The sequence below is a fragment of the Leptopilina boulardi genome, unplaced genomic scaffold, assembly GCF_019393585.1.
Source record: "Leptopilina boulardi isolate dan_hultmark-lab unplaced genomic scaffold, ZJU_Lbou_2.1 LbouV2_362, whole genome shotgun sequence".
In the NCBI taxonomy this organism is placed as follows: domain Eukaryota; kingdom Metazoa; phylum Arthropoda; class Insecta; order Hymenoptera; family Figitidae; genus Leptopilina; species Leptopilina boulardi.
Genome location: NW_026137932.1, coordinates 131,497 through 152,359, shown reverse-complemented (window position 1 = coordinate 152,359; position 20,863 = coordinate 131,497). Strand labels below are relative to the sequence as shown.

Here is a 20,863-nt window from a genome sequence, read left to right as displayed (position 1 = left end):
CATAGTTAAACGGAAATATTAGGGCAGAAATTACAATGGCACTGTTTTTGCTCTACTTTCGTCTAAAACTAGAGCAAAAATTAAAATGCCGAAGTTTTTATTTTCTGCCATAATTTTAAAGAAAAAAGTAGAACAGAAATTAAAATGCCCAATTTTGTTGTTGTAATTTTTCGTTAAAATCAGTGCAAAAAAGGCGTCAATTTAATTTTTGCTTTATTTTTTTGTAAAAAAAATATGTCAGAAAGTAAAAAGGCGCTGTTTTTGCTCTATTTTTCGATATAACTATAGCAGAAATTATAATACCGATGTTTTTATTTTTTGCTATAATTTTACAGAAAAAGGTAGAGCAGAAATAAAAATGGCGCCATTTTTGCACTATTTTTCTGTAAGACAAAAGCAAAAATTAAAATACTCAAGTTTCTGTTTTAATTTTTAGTAAAACCAGGGCAAAAAAAACGCCCATTTAATTTCTGACATAATTTTATAAAAAAAAAAGTAGGACAAAAATTAAAATTGCGACGTTTTTGCTGTATTTTTCCAAAAAAACTAAAGCAGAATTTTCCACCAATCATGTTAAGACATGGCGGGGAGGGGAAAATGCAAGACTGAGAGGAAAACGCGTCACTTGTTTTCTCATCTCACTCTTAGTTATCTAATATGTAATTTTTTAGATTAAATATTATTTTAACATTAAATATAAAAATTGTGCAACAAAAAAAATATTAATTTTTTTAATTTAGATTGTATATAATATAATAATATAAGAATCAAAAATATAATATATTATTTTGAAAAAAAATGTATCCCCACCATTTCGAATTATTAAATAAAAGTGATAGAAGAAACGGACGCCTAAATTTTGCTCGACCACATGCGACAAAATTGGCGCAATTTGATTTAAATTAACTTTAAATATGATGCGTTAAAATTTTTTTCTATAATAAAAATAAAAATTAATTTAATGCAATAAAAATACTGGAAATAAAATTTTTATAATTTTAATAAAATTTCTTCGAATTAATTTTTTTATAATAATACGAGACTCAGAGTTTTGTTACGTCTCAAATAGAGAAATAACTAACGAAATAATATTTTATTTTATTTATGGCCGCTCGGTGATTCAGTGAATTCCTGTTTCATTTACAGAGCAGAAGGCTCTGAGCTAAGGGTACAGGAAAGAAAGAGAATAGTGATTTTTAATGACTAGGTTAAAAATTTATTTAGACAAACATTTAGAGTTATAAAATTGATCTTTGAGAGAGAGAGTATCCTGAAGCAACCATTCTTGAAATAAGGGGAAGTCAGCATTCCACTGCAACAACGAATTTAAAGGTTACTACAAATTTTTATAAGGAATTAGGAAGGATTTAGATAAAAAGTATAACAACTTACCTTGAAAATTTAGATGTAAGATGTATGAAAAAGGACCACTGCTGTGTCCTAATTATGATAGGAACTTCTGGTACCAGATATAGTTTAAGAGCTAACAGGAAGGTTGACGGGCCTTGGTGATGACCACAGGTCCGGAGTTCAGTTGATTGAATCAGCTCTTCTTGACGTAGAAACTTTTAACACTTGACACAGAGATTCTTCTAAGTCGAACTTGAGTATGAAATCGAGCAGAGTAACAATGCTTGTACTAGATTTCGTATGTGAACTGGTACCAAATATGAAGTAGAAGTAACGTGTATGATGAAAAGTTCTGAACTGGCGGTATCGGTGGTAATTTCGGAACTGGAGGTATCGGTGGCAATTTCTGAACTGAGGGTATCGGTGGCAATTTCTGAACTGGCGGTATCGGTGGTAATTTCTGAATTGGGGGTATCGGTGGTAATTTCTGAACTGAAATCTCCGTAAAAATGTAGTCCTTTTATATCAAATTTTCATAAGGGAGACTATATAATTCCGTTGTCTTGTGTCGCTAGTTCTATCTCTTTCTTTTTTATTACCCACAAAGAGGGTTTGTCTGATTAAAATACATAATTTAGAAAGAGCACACCTCTGTCATGAAATCGCAGGTGTAAGCGAGAAACACTACAGGCGTAGTATATGAGTATATTAAAAAGATAGCGCCTTCGTGTCAAATCGCAGCTGTAGGAAAAGGACATTCGTTTATACCCTTTTAAGGAAATACTAAGTTTCTCGCTTCCAAATATATATTTTTAGAAATACAATATATCAACGTAAAATTCGGATTTAGCGTACAAAATATCTTAAATAACGTCAGTGTGATGTAAATTTGATAATTTTTGTTTTTTTTTAAGTTTTTTGTAAGTACGTGTATATGGCGTATTTCACAATCAATGGGGTTAATAAAAAATAATTACGTTAAATTTTTTTTTTTTTTGATAAAATTTTGGCGAAAAATAAAAAAAAGTTGTGAAATAAGTTTCGATTTCAGTAATGACTCTGTCATTTTTTGCTGCTTCTTGATTAATTGAATCGAAACTCAGGGCATATATGCACACTGCCACAAATGACATTTACGTGAAACGACAAATTTCTAAGTCATAGAATACGGAAATAAAAGCCAAATGGTGATCTCGCCCCACTATATACTCTATTATATTTTTTATTACGTACATCTTAGTGTCAATAGAATGTATAAACGATAATCTTTACTTTTATGTACGTAATACAAGATATAGTTTCACTTTATTACAATGTAAAATTAAAACTATTAAAAAATCAATATTACTTCAAGTGAATTTAATTTACGTAATGCATATTTTTTTTATCAACAGTGGAGAATATCTATAATTTTTTGAGTATATATATATACAGTCATCCTCTAAAATTTAATTAATTTTCAATTTTTTATCAGTAATTTCTACACTACTAAGTTATTTTTACCAATATTGGTCCAAGGCTGGGAGTGTAGAGACCAATGCAAAAAGGCTCGAATTTCAATATTGGCCCAATATTCAAAAAGACAAAAAATCAAACTTCAGCCAAGATTAAAAAAATTAATTATTAAAACTGAAATATAATAAAAAATTTTGTTATATTTATATATTATATTTTATTATATATAATAACATTATCATTTCCCTTCGGATCAAGGGTTATATATAAAATCATCCGCAATAAACGGTGAAACGGATACTTATACCCTAACCGATTGATGTTGTTTGTGAGAGAGAAAAACACTGCTATCTGGCGGATAGTTGGAAAATTAACGTAGCGCGAAATTCAACCTGCATGAAGGAAAAATTGTAAGTATAAACATTTACTTGAAAATGTATTTAATTAAGAATGCATACTATTGCATTAAACAAAACTTAATTAATGTTATAATGGTCATAAATAATTTTTTTAATTTTAATTCTTTATACTTACAGTTTTTCCTTCATGCAGTTTGAATTTCGCGCTACGTTAATTTTCCAACTATCCGCCAGATAGTTAGAAGATGAAGATGGTCATTTAATAATTTTATTTTGCATCGTTTTTATTTAGTCATATCGTCATCTGGCAAAGTCTTTCTTTTCAAAAAATCTGTTAAAATGGAAAACATTTTTTAAAAAATATTTCTTAAATATTAAAAATTATAATTTCTAACCTCTTTTATTCATATTCAAAATTGTATACCAAAAAATTGTAATTTAAATAAATTTAATATCTCCATTGTATGAAAACTTTAATTTGAAAAATTTGTTCTAAATTGAAGTGAAAGTGAAGTGAAGTAAAAGTGAAGTGAAAGTGAATTGAAAGTGAAATGAAGGAAAGTGAAAGTGAAGTGAAATGAAGTGAAGTGAAGTGAAGTGAAGTGAAGTGAAGTGAAGTAAAAGTGAAGTGAAGTGAAAGTAAAGTAAAAGTGAAGTGAAAATGAATTGAAAGAGAAATGAAGGAAAGTGAAGTGAAAGCGAAGTGAAAGTGAAGTGAAGTGAAAGTGAAGTGAAAGTGAAAGTGAAGTGAAGAGAAAGTGAAAGTGAAGTGAAGCGATAAATTTATTTCACATTAAATGCTTTCAATTTAAATGTTTAAATGTAAAGAATTAAAGTAATAGTAAATAATAATTTTCAATTCTCCAAGTCAGGTAAAAGTAAAATCTTCACTTTTTAACATTATTCGATAGCAGGGCTATTCTTATCCGAAACTATAAATTTTATAGCAAAATTATAACTCTAATAATAATTTTGAGGTTATGTCCGTCTCTATTCCATCAAAAACTTTGGTTTTTGAAATATGTCCTTGATTTTTGAGTTATGTTCGTTTTAATCTATTATTCTGCTGTCGTTTGACCTTGAGTATTGATGTTATGTTAATTTTTAACTTATTTTTTTGATATAGATAGTACAATATATGAAATTTTCGAGACAAATTCTGAATGGTACGCGAGTTTTAATGCTTCGCGAGTTGAACAGTAGGCGAGTACTGTAAGCTCTCGCGTAGCGTCAAAATTCTCGCCTAGTGTTTATTTGAGACAAATTATGAATGGTACGTGAGTCTGAATGCTTCGTGAGTTGAATGGTATGCGAGTACTGTGAGTTCCCATGTAGCATCGAAGTTCTCGCCTAGCGTTCATTCTTGAATCAGCGGCGGCGGCGATATCTTTTTATAATATAGTAATGATATTAAAATGATTGTTTATAATTTTATTATTCAGTGTACAATTACTAATTACTATCGAAAATTCCGACAACGGAAAGTATATAATAAAAATTGTAGAAAACAATATGAGAAACCATATGGGATTATGTATCGAAATTTATGTAGAAAACTAAATCGGAAGCGATATTTTAGTCTATATCGGAATTTGGGATAGGTTCCCAAATAGTTTCCTATTTAATTTTTTTGCTTTTCTAAACATAAACATAATTTAATTTTTTAAAAAAATTTTGATTTCAATATTTTTGGCGTACAAAATAATATAAATAGATATAATGTCACAAATAATGTAAATATATTTTTGTATAATTTATAACATTGACGTGTGAAAATCTATTGTAGTAATCCAATACGTTAATAAAAATATGAATATTTAATAATTTACTATATTTTTTATTACATACATCTTATGTATAAACGATAATCTTTACTTTTATGTACGTAATACAAATGATTTACAAGATACAGTTTTACTCTATTACAACGTAGAATTAAAACTATTAAAATATCAATATTGATTTAAGTGAATTGAATTAACGTAAGCATATTTTTTTATTGACAGGGGAGCATATCTATAATTTTTTGAGTATATATACAGACATCATCTAAAATGTAATTACTTTCAAATTTTTTATCAGTAAATCACTAGACTACTTTTGGAGAATAAGGGCAAGAAGTGTTTTAATTATTTTCTAAAATTTTGATATATTATTTATAATTTTTTCAGAATGAAAATTAAAACATTTATATAACTTGTTTTTTAATATAATGGTATTTTTTTATCGATATATTGTGTTTAATTCATTTTTTTTTAATTTTATATTTACAGATGTATTACTTTGCAATTTTATTTTGCACTCTTTTTGTGCCCTTCGCTCAATCGCTCCATGTACCATCTGTTGTACAGTTTGAGAATAAAAGCGAAATATCTGAATTTGTAAGTACTTATTTTATATTGTGCAATAAATTCTTTCGCATTAAATGCTTTTAATTTTTTTTAAATCTAAATAAAATTTTGATTTTTACAGAATAAAATCATTGATACAAATTCTGAATCTATACCAGACAAGCAGAACAATTTTAAATCACGGCTCATTAGACAGGCGTTACCAATGCTAGTTTATCGACCAAGGACAAATTTTCGACCAATCTCATATCCTCCACAAACATCATCCAAACCAATAACTCTTACTACAGGTCCAGCGATCTCATATCCTCCACAAACATCATCCAAACCAATAATTATTAATACAGGTCCAGCGATCTCATATCCTCCACAAACATCATCCAAACTAATAACTATTACTACACGTCCAGCGATCGCGGTAATGAAAGTTTTGTAATTCTTTAATGTTTGTTTTTTAAATGAAAAAAGAATTTAGAATTTAAATTAAAATAGCGTTTTACAAATTGGAATTTTATAATTAGGTTACATTAATATTAAAACAAGCAACAATTAAGATATACGCGCAGAAAAAAATTATATTTAAACCAAATATATTTTATTAGAGTTAAAGAAACGTATATTTGTCTCAGCACCAACTAGACTTTTCATTTGTTTTAAATAAAAATTTTATTCGACATAAATAAAACATATATTTGAGTCAAATAAAATTTTATTTAAATCAAATAAAATTTATTGATTAATTTTCACTCTGAGTAAAGTTAAGCGAATTCTAAGTGAAACCGCTTAAAATATACTTGAAGTAATCCGCCAGGGAATAATTAGTACGTATTACTTTTAGGCCAATCAAATTTAAGTTAATTTTATATATATATATATATATATATATATATATATATATATTATTACATACAATATTATAAAAGACCAGGGAGAACAAAAAATTGTTGCGAGTTTTTACCGTAACAATCTCTATTAATTTAATAGTTTTATAAAATAGTCTGTTAGAAGTTGAAAAATAAAATAAAAATTTATTTTTGTGTATTTCAGAGCTGTTGTTTGCCAAGTGGAAAGTATAAAATTAAAATTTGCATGAGTTTAGATTGTACAATTGTAACATGTGACAATGGAAACTGTACACATAAAGACACAGGAAGTATCAGTAACGAAGAAAATCTTAGGTTCTGCAAATATTAATCTTTCCTTTTGATATAGAAAATAAATCTGGAAAAACTAACAAACCTGGTTTGTTAAAAAATTTTTTGTTCTTCTAATAATTCGAAATTAATATATATAATTAGAAATAATTACTAATATCTGTTAATTTCTGTGTAGTTAAATTAATTATGTGACGTATTTAATAAAGATATAATTTAAAAAATGAAATAATTGATTAGTTATATTTTAACCCATAATATAATAAGTATTTTGGCATTATTCAATTCCTATATAACACAAAATGTAACATTTTATAAAGCAGTAATAAAATATCTATCTAATCTAATTTCTACAACAATTCCTTTTCTGTACAATTATTTTAATTCACATATGGTCGGCACAACTCTGGCCAAAGTAAGGCCGATGGTCGATTGTGCCAACCTTTGCAAAGTTGGCCCAATTTTGGGCCAACATAAAGTTCGTACCTGAGGATCTCCTAAAATTCATCGTGGATTCGCATTTCTCAATTACTAGGACTGAATTGATAATTTTCAAAATTTCATTTTTCTCCGTGTATAAAAGTTACTTTATTTGTTTTTCTATTTTCCTTTGTGCGTAACTTTTCACAAAACGAGACAAAATTTCTGTCATCGATGAGAAATTTGAAAATTTTCAATATAATAAATCTTAAACTGTCCGAATTTTTATTTGCACAAATTGTTATTTAATAGAATTTTTAAAACGACGAATTTTTTATTTGTCTAAATAAACAATCGATAGTAAGAATTCGGCGCGAATTTAAAAAAAATATAAATTATCAAAGAAAATTGTAATTTGGTAAATATTAAAAATCCTTCAGAAATCTTATTGTCGATTGTTTGTTTGGTTATTTGCAATTTCTGACAAATAAAAATTCTGTGAAGTGTATTTTTGGTTATATCGAAATTCTGTATAATAAAAGAAAATCGTTCTATAAATTTTAACCCTAGACAGCACAACATAGCTGGCTCATACGTAGAAGCACATCTGGGGTAGAAAACAACCCCAAAATTGTTTTGTTGCTAGAATGTTCATATTTAACGAAAAATAACTTTATTATAAATAATTTTTTTCCTTTTTTTATAAGTAAGAAGAGAGCGTTTTTTGGTTTTTGATAGAATCAAAAATATGGATAAAAAATTACAAAAACCACAACAAAAAACACAAAATCTGCAAAAAAAAACATAGTGAAATTTGAATTTTTTCTGGGTTAGTTTTCTACCCCAGATGTGCTTTTTAGGATTAATATACTTTCACAGAAAAAATCTAGTCTCATTTTTGTTGCAAATCAAATAGAGCTAATGCTAAACGACATAGACAGTGGCGCCACCAACCTGGTTCATTTTTGTTGCACATCAAAATGAGCCGCCTACACGGCTCATTCTGAGTTCAGTTTTTTTCTGTGTTAAGAAAATGAATTATGTATATTATTAAATTAAATATTGAAGTATACTAACGTCAGTTATTTTTATTTAATATTTTTGTATAATAAATAATATTGACGTGTGAAAATCTACGTATTGCAATATTCCAATACGTTAATAAAAATATGAATATTTAATAATTTACTATATTTTTTATTACGTACAACTTATTGTCAATAAAATGTATAAACGATCATCTTTACTTTTATGTACGTAATACAAATGATTTACAAGATATATAGTTTCATTCTATTTAAACGTAGAATTAAAACTATTGAAATATCAATATTGATTCAAGTGAATTAAAACGTAAGCATATTTTTTTTATCGACAGGGGAGAATATCTATAATTTTTTGAGTATATATACAGACATCATCTAAAATGTAATTACTTCCAAATTTTTTATCAGTAAATCACTACACTACTTTTGGAAAATAAGGGCAAGAAGTGTTTTAATTATTTTCTAAAATTTTGATAAATTATTTATAATTTTTTCAGAATGAAAATTAAAACATTTAAATAAATTGTTTTTTAATATAATGGTATTTTTTTATCGATATTGTGTTTAATTAATTTTTTTTTAATTTTATATTTACAGATGTATTACTTTGCAATTTTATTTTGCACTCTTTTTGTGCCCTTCGCTCAATCGCTCCATGTACCATCTGTTGTACAGTTTGAGAATAAAAGCGAAATATCTGAATTTGTAAGTACTTATTTTATATTGTGCAATACATTTTTTCGTATTAAATTCTTTTAATTTTTTTTTAAATCTAAATAAAATTTTGATTTTTACAGAATAAAATCATTGATACAAATTCTGAATCTATACCAGACAAGCAGAACAATTTTAAATCACGGCTCATTAGACAGGCGTTACCAATGCTAGTTTCTCGACCAATGACAAACTTTCGACCAATCTCATATCCTCCACAAACATCATCCAAACCAATAACTATTACTACAGGTCCAGCGATCTCATATCCTCCACAAACATCATCCAAACCAATAATTATTACTACAGGTCCAGCGATCTCATATCCTCCACAAACATCATCCAAACCAATAATTATTACTACAGGTCCAGCGATCTCATATCCTCCACAAACATCATCCAAACCAATAACTATTACTTCAGTTCCAGGGATCATTAGAGGGGCGTACCCATATAATTTTTCAATATCAGTTTCTGCGGGTGCAGCGATGGCGGTAATGAGATTTTGCAATTATTTTATTTCTGATTTTAAATTGAAAAAAGAATTTATAGTAGAACACACGAAAAAAATAGAACTTTTACCCCAAATTCAGTTCAAAATTTATCTGCAACAAATTTCATCCTAGTTAGAATTAGGTTAGATCATACGCTGTGCACTGAGAAAAAAAATTTAGTGTTTTTAACAAAATTGTTTGGTTAGGTAATTTTGTTTCTTGTACACGGAAAAAAGAGGTTTGGTAACTATAAGTAAACCGAGTTCGGTTGACTGTAGAGCAGTTGTTGAAACCAAATGAATAGTTGTCTTAACCTAAGTGGTTCGGTTGTTAAAACTAAACTCGAATGGTTGTTTCAGTTCGGCTATATTAACCGAAGTTCGGTTATAACAAACAAACACTTTCCAACAAAACGATTTATGTCATCCCCACTACTTTAAAAGTGGGACTTAGAAAATTTTTATGGTACTCCTTAACTTGAAATTGGACCGTCACCATCTGGAAGCAAAATTTAGACTTTATATCCTTAGCACGCCGGGGATCGCCTGACCGGCCGATGTTTGATTTTTAAGACATTTTTTCTGCAAGGGTTTTATAAATCAATGCTTTTCTTCAAACATTGAAAAATTCGAAATGCGACGTTGCCAAATACTTTTTTTCAATGTTGTCAAATCTAAAAGTTTTCATTTTGCCTTTTAGGCATGAAAACGCTTCAGTTGCAAGGATTTACTCCTGGAGTAACGGCAAATTTTTTTTAATTCGTTCGTCAACACAAAAAAGCTTGTATTTTTTGTGAATTAATTAATTAATTTAATTTCAATTAATTCACCTCTTTATTTTAAAGACTAATTGTTTAAAATATTAGTGAGAAGTGATAAAGTGAAAAAATTAATTACGTTCGACTTCTTAGTGAATACAAATATATAGAAAAATTCAGAGGTGAACAGTTTATTTTTACTTTGCCTGATTTTTTCCTAAATCATGTATGTGTTAGTGTAAAATGCATTACATGCAAAAGTATTTAATGTAGAGAAGAAATGTGCGCGTTATTTAAGACTTGTGTGAAGAGTGTATTGTTCCTTCTTTTAAAGTTATTCAAAAAAATTTAATAGTTGATTCTAATGTAAAAAGTATGTCTAATTTGCAAAAAGTTCGGAAATCTCGGCTTTGACAAAAATCTTAAAGCCTATGAAATGCCAATTATTATTAAAAACATTCTTAGCAATGGTAAAAAATTTGTAAGTCTAAAATGTTTATTATATTTCAACTAAATTAAGGACAACCTAACTCGTTTGGTCATCACAACTGCTGAGTTCGGTCAGGTCAATACCAAACGAAAAGTTCAGTTGGGAAAACCGAACTTTTAGTTAGCTATACCAAACCATTTTTTGAGTGTAACCAAATTTTGGTTGGCTGAAACAAAGTCGTAGAGTTATCTCAACCAAACATTTGGTTAGGACAACCAAATTATTTGGTTGAACATTTTTAAATTCCAACCAAAATTTGGTTACGACAACAAAATAATTTGGTCTAAAAAACCAAATGATCGTTTGTTGTCCTAACCAAAATTTGACTGCGACAACCAAATAATTTGATTCGCTCTCATCTCATAGCTTAAGAGAACAGTTAGTTTAAATCTTTCACAAGGATGGGTAGTCCAGTGGTCAGAGCTCCCGATCTTTAGTTTTAAAACAGAGGTTTGATCCCAGGCGGAGATGAGATTTTTCAAAGTCCTCAATTATTTCAATTGGATAAATATAAATTCAATGTTAAATTGATAATAAATAAATAATGAAATGAATAAAAAAGATAAAACGAAAAGAAATAAGGTAGAATAAAATTTTTAATTTTACAAAAAGGAACTTTTTGTTTGATCAACCAAACATTTTTGTTATGCCAACAAAAAACACTGAAACAAATTTTTTGGTTGACTCAAACAAATAGTTTGGTTGCTTAAATACCAACAACATTTTTTTGTTGGCTTAACCAAATTTTGGTTGCTCTCTGACTAAACATTTTTCTCAGGGCATTGGATTCATAATTAGCGACCCTGAACGCCCTTGTATAACAAGTTTCAGACGAATCAAAACCATATTTAATAATAACTAAAGGACACTTATCCCTACTATGCACGCTCAAAGTTCACTTGATTCTACTGCGCATGTCTAAAATGCACTCAACCCCTCTGCGCAAATATTTTACTGCGCATGTAAAAAATTTAATTGATCGTACTGCGGGTGTCTAAAGTGCACTTAACACCACTGCGCAAGTCCAAATATTGATGGATTTTATAGCGCACATGTAAATTTAACGTATAACTACTGCGCACGTATAAAGTTAAATTAACCATAATGCGCATGTCTAAAGTGCACTTAACTCTACTACGCATGTAAAAAGTTTAATTACCCTTACTGCGCATGTATAAAGGGCACTTAAGTCTACTGCGCATGTAAAAAATTCAATTAACCCCACTGCGCAGTTCCAAAGATTAATCAACCCTACTGCTCATGCCTACAGTGCATATAGCTCTACTGCGCATGTCTAAAGAGCACTTATAAATTTTATTAGATAAAATGAAATTTAGTTAGCCCAAATAATAATAATAAGGCTAGATGAAAATTATTTTAAATATAATAATTATGTCAAATAATATTTAGGCCAAGTAATAATTAGATCAGGTAAAGATGAGGCTAAAAAAGACACCATTTGGTGTTAAGTAGATCATTTTTTCAAGCTCAAATTAATTCAATTCAAATATTCTGTTACAAGTTGAAAAATAAAAAGGAATTTATTTTTGTGTATTTCAGATTTGTGATATGAGAGATGGAAAGTATGTAATTAAAACTTGCACGAACGTAAAATGTACATTTGAAACATGTCAAAATGGACATTGTACAACTAAGGAAACAAGAAGTAACGGAGCCCATGTGTCCTGCCCATAAATTTTTCCTTTTGATCTAGAAAATAACCAAGAAAAAAATTTTTTTAAAAAATAAATTCTTTATTCACGTATATAAACTAAGACACCTGGTTTGTTGTTGTAATAAATTTTTTGTCCTTCTAATAATTCGAAATTAATATACATAGTGTTTTTATGTTCCGGACCACTTAAAATTTTTTTTTTAATTTCATTTTTTAAATAAAAAAAGTGTAATTAAAGAAAAATTTTTTGAGGTTTCGGAACACAAAAATCACCCTCTATTAGGGTGCCCAGAAAAAAAGTCAACTTTTGAATTTCTATAACGCAACCCCAAAATTTTATTCTTTAGTAGAAAAAAAAGATACGTATTTTTTTAAAACAATTTTTATCAATATTTAGAGGTCGCGCTAGTCGATTTTTCCTTAAAAAATGGATTTTTTGGGTTAATTAACTATTATATAGGTAAAAACAATGCAAAAAAGTTCGCACCTTTCACGAAATTACTCTAATGTTATCGACAAATATCCACCTTGTGCAAACTGAAAAGAAATATATGATTTAAAGATAAATATTGACATCAAAAGTTGAAAATTTGAAATCTAAATGTAGAAATGGGCTCAAAAAATCCGTAAATCATTTTTTAACTTATAGTAGTTACTATGATTTTGTTGTGTGCTCAAATGCCTGTAATTTATACTATAAGTGATTACAAAAAAATAACCTCTAAAGATAACATACATTTTCTTGGCTCCTATGACATTTCTGATGGATATTTTTGCATATAATAAGTTCGAATCACATTATTTATTAGTTTTTCGAGCCTTCAATTACGAATTAGATGTAAACTTTGGTTGGCCATATTGGGTTTTTGAATTTTGTAAAATTGATTTCAGATTCTTATTCAGCGACCTCAAAAACCCCCGAATAACAAGTTTCCATCAAATTAGCCTGATTTTTTAAAAAACTTCCGCCATATTGGTTTCGCCATGTTGAACTTTGAAATGTTAATATCTAATTCGTAATTGAAGGTTCGAAAAACTAATAAATAATGTGATTCGAACTTATTATTTGCAAAAATATCCATCAGAAATGTCATAGGTGCCAAAAAAATGTACAGGTTATCTTTAGAGGTTATTTTTTCGTAATCACATATAGTATAAATTACAGGCATTTGAGCACACAACAAAATCATAGTAACTACTATAAGTTAAAAAATGATTTACGGATTTTTTTAACCCATTTCTACATTTCGATTTCAAATTTTCAACTTTTGATGTCAATATTTATCTTTAAATCATATATTTCTTTTCAGTTTGCACAAGGTGGATATTTGGCGATAACATTAGAGTAATTTCGTGAAAGGTGCGAACTTTTTTGCATTGTTTTTACCTATATAATAGTTAATTAACCCAAAAAATCCATTTTTTAAGGAAAAATCGACTAGCGCGACCTCTAAATATTGATAAAAATTGTTTTAAAAAAATACGTATCTTTTTTTTCTACTAAAGAATAAAATTTTGGGGTTGCGTTATAGAAATTCAAAAGTTGACTTTTTTTTTGGGCACCCTACCCTCTATGTATAATTAGTATTAATTACTAGTTTCTGCTAATTTCAATGTAATTAAATTAATTATGTGTCGTATGTAATAAAGATAATTTAAAAAATGAAATAATTGATTAGTTATATTTTAATCCATAATATAAGGGCTTTAATTAAAAAGTGTTGTAATTATATTATTTGCACAAATTGTTATTTAATAGAATTCTTAAAACGACGAATTTTTTATTTGTCTAAACAAACAATCGATAGTAAGATTTTGGCGCGAATTTAAAAAAAAATATAAATTATCAAAGAAAATTGTAATTTGGTAAATATTAAAAATCCTTCAGAAATCTTATTGTCGATTGTTTGTTTGGTTATTTGCAATTTCTGACAAATAAAAATTCTGTGAAGTGTATTTTTGGTTATATCAAAATTCTATGTATAATAAAAGAAAATCGTTCTATAAGTTTTAATCCTAGACAGCACAACATAGCTGGCTCATACGTAGAAGCACATCTGGGGTAGAAAACAACCCCAAAATTGTTTTTTTGCTAGAATGTTCATATTTAACGAAAAAGCTATGTAGTCCTTCAAATTATGAAATTATTAGAAATGCACCAAACAAATTTTTTTCTATTTATAAATGTCATATATAAGTCCCTGATCAATTGTCCGGATGTATGTATGTGTGTGTGTGTATGTGTGTGTGTGGATCCATTTTTTTGTGAACACGATAACTTTAATACGTTTTAACGGATTTGGCTAAAATTTGGTACGTATATTTGTCACATCAATATCTCAAAATGGACACAATGATTTTAGAAAATACCCACAAAAAAAATTTTTTTGGCATTTTTTCAAAAAAATCGATTTTAATCGAAAAAATTTATTGAAAGCAAAATTAAAGGCAATACATAGTAAAATCGTATTCCTCATATCAAGACGAATCGATTGGTATATATAAAGTTTATATTTCATTGAAATTTAAAGAATAAATTAAAAAATTCAAAAATTCATATTTTAGTTAAAAAAGTTTTTGTGAACACGATATCGTTAATACGTTTTAACGGATTTGGCTAAAATTCGGTATGTACATTTGTCACATTAATATCTCAAAATGAACATAACAATTTTAGAAAGTACCCCCTAAAAAAAAATTTTTTTTTACTTTTTTTCAAAAAATCGATTTTAATAAAAAAATTGTTTCAAAGCTAAAATAAAGGCAATACATATAATAATCTTATTCCTTACGTCAAAAGAAACTGATTCAATTCATGATTCAAATTCAACAAATTCAAACTAAAAAGATTGAACCGGAATCTACTGTAACGGAAAAAGCGATTATACCGGAATCAGTCGATAACAGCAATAAAACGGTTGAAAGAGTGGAAAAGGTGGAAAAAGATATATTTTTTGAAATCATTTATCATATTTTAAAAATAATATGTATATAAATTATTAATTTATTGCTTCCTCCAAGAGGAAGCAAATCTTTTGCTTTGCAAAATGTTCATGAAATGAACATAAACTTCTTTTATAAAAAGGGACCCCCATCTTGTTTTATAAGTATGAAGAGAGTTTTTTTTGGTTTTTAACAGAAGCAAAAATATGGATAAAAAATTACAAAAACCACAAAATCTGCAAAAAAAAAATACTGAAATTTGAATTTTTTCTGGGTTAGTTTTCTACCCCAGATGTGCTTTTTAGGATTAATATACTTTAAGAAAATGAATTATGTATATTATTAAATTAATTATTGAAGTATACCAACGTCAGTTAGAGACGCACTTACAACTAATGTAAATATATTTTTGTATAATATATAATATTGACGTGTGAAAATCTATTGTAATATTCCAATACGTTAATAAAAATATTAATATTTAATAATTTACTATATTTTTTATTACGTACAACTTATTGTCAATAAAATGTATAAACGATCATCTTTACTTTTATGTACGTAATACAAATGATTTACAAGATATATAGTTTCATTCTATTTAAACGTAGAATTAAAACTATTGAAATATCAATATTGATTCAAGTGAATTAAATTTATGTAAGCATATTTTTTTTATCGACAGAGGAGCATATCTATAATTTTTTGAGTATATATACAGACATCATCTAAAATGTAATTACTTCCAAATTTTTTATTAGTAAATCTCTACACTACTTTTGGAGAATAAGGGCAAGAAGTGTTTTAATTATTTTCTAAAATTTTGATAAATTATTTATAATTTTTTCAGAATGAAAATTAAAACATTTATATAACTTGTTTTTTAATATAATGGTATTTTTTTTATCGATATTGTGTTTAATTCATTTTTTCTTTAATTTTATATTTACAGATGTATTACTTTGCAATTTTATTTTGCACTCTTTTTGTGCCCTTCGCTCAATCGCTCCATGTACCATCTGTTGTACAGTTTGAGAATAAAAGCGAAATATCTGAATTTGTAAGTACTTATTTTATATTGTGCAATAAATTCTTTCGCATTAAATGCTTTTAATTTTTTTTAAATCTAAATAAAATTTTGATTTTTACAGAATAAAATCATTGATACAAATTCTGAATCGATACCAGACAAGGAGAACAATTTTAAATCACGGCCCATTAGAGAGGCGTACCCATATAATTTTCCACAATTTTTTTCTGGTGGTTTTGCGATGGCGGTAATGAGATTTTGCAATTATTTTATTTCTGATTTTAAATTGAAAAAAGCAATTTACAGTAGAACACACGAAAAAAATAGAACTTTTACCTCAAATTCAGTTTAAAAATTATCTACAACAAATTTTATTCCTAGTTAGAATTAGGTTAGATTCACATATCAGCAAGCAACAATTCCCCCACAGCACCAAAACTTTCCTGAAAATTTAGTTAATATTTACTTGCAATATTTGGAATATTTAAATGTAATGTTTATTGAAAGTTATGTAAAGATTTATATATTATGTTTAGCGCGAAACTTTCCTGAACATTTAAATGAATTATTTTCGCCTAATTATGATTATAAATTTTATTAGATAAAATGAAATTTAGTTAGCCCAAATAATAATAATAAGGCTAGATGAAAATTATTTTAAATATAATAATTATGTCAAATAATATTTAGGCCAAGTAATAATTAGATTAGATAAAGATGAGGCTAAAAAAGTATATTAGATTAAAGAAAATTTAGTCATGTGCCAGATTATATTAATATTTTATCTACAAATTTATTCTTAACAAATTTCATATTTGGGAAAATAATAAAAATCGTATTATCGATATATTGAATTGTTAGATATATTTTATAAAGAAATACTATTTATCGCTGATTAAGGGCCAGTTTCATCAACTCCGGTTAAAAGTTAATCAGCGATTAAATCCCTAACCGACCAATCATGAGCGGTTTATTTGGCTTTAATCGCTGATTAACTTTTAACCATAGTTGGTGAAACCGGCCCTAAGATTATTGAAAATTACGAAATTGAAGAATTCGACTTTATCAGCAAAGTGACATCTATTAGATGTCATTAAAACTTCTTGGTTCAGAGTTAGGTGTTTCATGTGATAATTATATCGATATGATTTGTCAAAAAAAAATTATCAATTTTGAATTAATTTTGAATTTTTTTTTGATATATTGAATTATCCTGAAATATGCAATTTTTTAACCCGTAACTGGCACCATATGGGTCTAGTAGATCATTTTTTCAAGCTCAAATTAATTCAATTCAAATATTCTGTTAGAAGTTAAAAAATAAAAAGGAATTTATTTTTGTGTATTTCAGAGTTGTTGTATAGGAAACGGAATCCGGCTAACTAAAACTTGCACGAATGTACGATGTACAATTCAAACATGTCAAAATGGACATTGTACAACTGAGGTAACAAGAAGTAACGGAGCCCATGTGTCCTGCCCATAAATTTTTCCTTTTGTTATAGAAAATAACCAGGAAATTTTTTTTTAAAAAAGTATATTCTTTATTCAAATATATAAACTAAGACACCTGGTTTGTTGTTGTAATAAATTTTTTGTTCCTCTAATAATTCAAAATTAATATACATAGTGTTTTTTATGTTCCGGACCACTTGAAAAATTTTTTTAATTTCATTTTTTAAATAAAAAAAGTAAAATTAAAAAAACAAAATTTAGATGGTTCGGAATTTAAAAATCACCCTCTATGTATAATTAGTATTAATTACTAATTTCTGCTAATTTCAATGTAATTAAATTAATTATTTCTAACAATTACTTTTCTGTCTAATTATTTCAATTCCCCAAGAAGATAAGTATAAAAAAATAGAATTTAATAAATTGTTTATATAATTAATACTGATATCAAATTTATATATGACGTTATGCATGATTTTTGAAATTTGTTAAATTCCTCATTTATTTTAAAAATTTTAATAATTCAGTACTAACAATAATTTTATTTTGCTATTAATTATCCCTTTTTTTTAAATAGAAAAATAGAGATCTACATTTAAATATTACCATTTGAGTGTCGATAATGAAGTATTTACTCTTTATCATAATCTTCACTTTTTTACCGACAAGTTTTTAAGTACAGAAGTACACTGTCAGCGAAAATAAAAGTTTTTCGGTTACTATAAACAAATAAAATTCATTTGTTATTATGAATGCATAAATACGAGTCATCAGAATTTTCTCAAGAAAAATGTCAAATAAAAAATTATTAAATAGGTATATATGGTGCATTGTTTCAAAATTAATTAAATTCGCCTCAAACTTGTTACTCTCGGAGGTTTTCGAGGTTGCTGATTACGAATATAGTATCCGTTTTTAAAAATTAAAAATGTCGAATCCAATATGGCAGACAAAAAAAAAAATGAAAAATTCATTGGATTCGCTTTAAAATCGTAAATCGAGGGTTTTCGGGGTAGCTGATCACGAATCTGAAGTCAATTTTTAATAATTGTAAATGCCCGTGCAGAAATTTTGACCGGGCCCTGGCCAGGGCCAGACCGGGCAAGACCGGGGCCACTTCGGGAAATCTGGCCTGCCCCCGGCCTGGATGAAACAATAAAACCGACCGGGGCCATGGCTCGGGGCCCGATCTGGTTCCCTGCTGGGGACCCGACCGGGGCCATCAAATTTTTCCCGATTTGACCACCATTCAAATGTTTGTGGTATGGTAAACCATACAGTAGTCATCTGCCTAACAATTTAGAGTGGATATTGATTTGGTCTTCAGATTCATTAATTTCGTAGTTTTAATCAATGTCGCCTGGTGTGAGACAATCTTCCATATGGGAACTAAGCGAATCATATTGTTGTCCTAGCTGTGAGCTGATATTCTCATTAACATTCGCATCTTCATGATTTGAATCATCTGAAGCTATAAGGCATAGAATTATATTTAACATACATGAAAATAGTTGTTATCATTATTATTATATAAGAAAGAAAGATCATTCTTATAAAACTAATTTCGATCGAGTGATAAATTCATACTTATACATATTATTATTATAACAAATATGAAAGAATATATAAGAAGTCAGATGTAATAAAAGAATTTTTAACTTCAATTCGGGATTTTTTCAAAGGAATACTACTAGAACATTTGTAAAACTATAAAAATAAAAACAATATTCATAAAGTTAGAATACAAAATCTCTATTTTTAGGTTATTTTTTATTTGGTAATGTAATATCATGTGAATAATATTTTTTACTTACGACTTGATATATTCGGCAGAGATCAACCAAAAGTTTTGAACGTTCAAATGAACAAAATTTTTTTTGTAACTTCTTTAAATATGAATTTTATTACAAAATATTGTTTTAAATATCTAAAAAGAAATTATTAATTTAATATTAGTTTAATTTACTGTTTTATTTTACATTGACATTATAATTTTTAATAATTTATAGATTGAAAAAAAATTTTTTGTTCATTTGAACGTTCAAAACTTTTGGCTCATCGGCAGAGATGAAAATTGGGTTGACAGTCGATGTTTCCGTACACGTTTCGTACTTTTGTGTTTTGGCATATTATTCACAGAAATAAATAATTTATGTATCCAAAATAAAACAAAAGTTAGGCCAAGAAGACTAGAAATGGGAGGTACCGTACGAATACGTAAGAAAAAGGGTTTTCTGAAATAGGCAGAGCAATAGAATAAGTTGCAAGTCGCGGTAGCCTTCTGCGCAGACTAACTGTTGACTTACCATCTGGCGGTAATTCAGAATAAAATATTAACACTGATTCTATACGTACGTATATGCTTCGGTAAAATAAATATCTGCTTTTTTATTATCACCTGTTCGTAATATGCGCAGGAGGCTACTGCGTCTTGCAACTTATCCGCCCATTTCAGAAAACCAAATTGTCACGTACCCCCACTACCTAACGTGTACTTCCTGTTTCTATAGCCTTCTTGAGTTCTGCACTCCTCTATAAAAATTTATTTTTACTTATCTTATTATTGGGGCAACCCGGCCTGGCCACGACCGGGGCCACTAACATTTACTGACCCGGGGCCGGACCAGATAATCTGGCCGGGGCCAGGTCGGAAATCGGGAAGAAGGGTGGAAATTTCTGCACGGGTGGCTGATCAAATATGGCTGAATTTAAAAAAAAATTTTTTTTTTTTAATAAATTTTTTATATGTTAACAATTTTAGTATTTTTCAAAAAATTTCTTTTTCTTCGTCTTTTATTTTTCACCAGATAGGGGAGAGTGGTCCTATTTCGGCCCTGTGGGTAAAGTCGGCCCCCCGGGTTCCTCAGAGCTGGCGTTCGCGTCGAATTAATAATTTTAAAATTAAATTAAATTAATTAAAATTAAAATCAATTAAATTATTAATTCGACGCGAACGCCAGCTCTGAGAAACCAATATTCAAAAAATAAAACTGGTGGCGCCATCTCTGGCAATCTTGGAAATTATGTACTTGGTTAAATTGGAGATTTTTTGTACGAATTACAGTAATATTATGGGAACATTTCTTTACGAAAAAAATCTACCCATCCAGGGAATCGAACCCCGAACTCAAAGCACACGAGTCCAGAGTTTTACCAACAAGCCAAATTGA

At 28.0% G+C, this 20,863-nt stretch overlaps 3 protein-coding genes across 3 annotated transcripts; all 3 read left to right on the top strand.

Moving 5' to 3' along the window:
* Positions 1 to 2,831: 2,831 nt before the first annotated feature.
* Positions 2,832 to 6,901, top strand: LOC127286618 (uncharacterized). Its single transcript, XM_051313108.1, has 4 exons — positions 2,832 to 3,215; positions 5,438 to 5,545; positions 5,637 to 5,933; positions 6,563 to 6,901. Exons 2-4 carry the CDS (start codon positions 5,438 to 5,440, stop codon positions 6,707 to 6,709), a joined length of 552 nt encoding a protein of 183 aa, XP_051169065.1. The 5' UTR covers positions 2,832 to 3,215; the 3' UTR covers positions 6,710 to 6,901.
* On the top strand, positions 5,258 to 12,602 carry LOC127286617 (uncharacterized). The gene is made up of 4 exons (XM_051313107.1): positions 5,258 to 5,277; positions 8,733 to 8,840; positions 8,933 to 9,343; positions 12,151 to 12,602. The coding sequence occupies exons 2-4, from the start codon at positions 8,733 to 8,735 to the stop codon at positions 12,283 to 12,285; spliced, it is 654 nt and encodes a 217-aa protein (XP_051169064.1). The 5' UTR covers positions 5,258 to 5,277; the 3' UTR covers positions 12,286 to 12,602.
* A 3,324-nt stretch (positions 12,603 to 15,926) lies between these two features.
* On the top strand, positions 15,927 to 18,053 carry LOC127286619 (uncharacterized). The gene is made up of 4 exons (XM_051313109.1): positions 15,927 to 16,000; positions 16,161 to 16,268; positions 16,360 to 16,485; positions 17,590 to 18,053. The coding sequence occupies exons 2-4, from the start codon at positions 16,161 to 16,163 to the stop codon at positions 17,722 to 17,724; spliced, it is 369 nt and encodes a 122-aa protein (XP_051169066.1). The 5' UTR covers positions 15,927 to 16,000; the 3' UTR covers positions 17,725 to 18,053.
* Positions 18,054 to 20,863: the final 2,810 nt, after the last annotated feature.

Bases quoted from the DNA above. Each gene is read 5' to 3' on its own strand.
- LOC127286618 (XM_051313108.1), top strand. From the start codon at position 5,438: ATGTATTACTTTGCAATTTTATTTTGCACTCTTTTTGTGCCCTTCGCT. The intron at 5,546-5,636 runs GTAAGTACTTAT...TGATTTTTACAG, and splicing joins AAAGCGAAATATCTGAATTT to AATAAAATCATTGATACAAA. The intron at 5,934-6,562 runs GTAATGAAAGTT...TGTGTATTTCAG, and splicing joins CTACACGTCCAGCGATCGCG to AGCTGTTGTTTGCCAAGTGG.
- LOC127286619 (XM_051313109.1), top strand. From the start codon at position 16,161: ATGTATTACTTTGCAATTTTATTTTGCACTCTTTTTGTGCCCTTCGCT. The intron at 16,269-16,359 runs GTAAGTACTTAT...TGATTTTTACAG, and splicing joins AAAGCGAAATATCTGAATTT to AATAAAATCATTGATACAAA. The intron at 16,486-17,589 runs GTAATGAGATTT...TGTGTATTTCAG, and splicing joins CTGGTGGTTTTGCGATGGCG to AGTTGTTGTATAGGAAACGG.
- LOC127286617 (XM_051313107.1), top strand. From the start codon at position 8,733: ATGTATTACTTTGCAATTTTATTTTGCACTCTTTTTGTGCCCTTCGCT. The intron at 8,841-8,932 runs GTAAGTACTTAT...TGATTTTTACAG, and splicing joins AAAGCGAAATATCTGAATTT to AATAAAATCATTGATACAAA. The intron at 9,344-12,150 runs GTAATGAGATTT...TGTGTATTTCAG, and splicing joins CTGCGGGTGCAGCGATGGCG to ATTTGTGATATGAGAGATGG.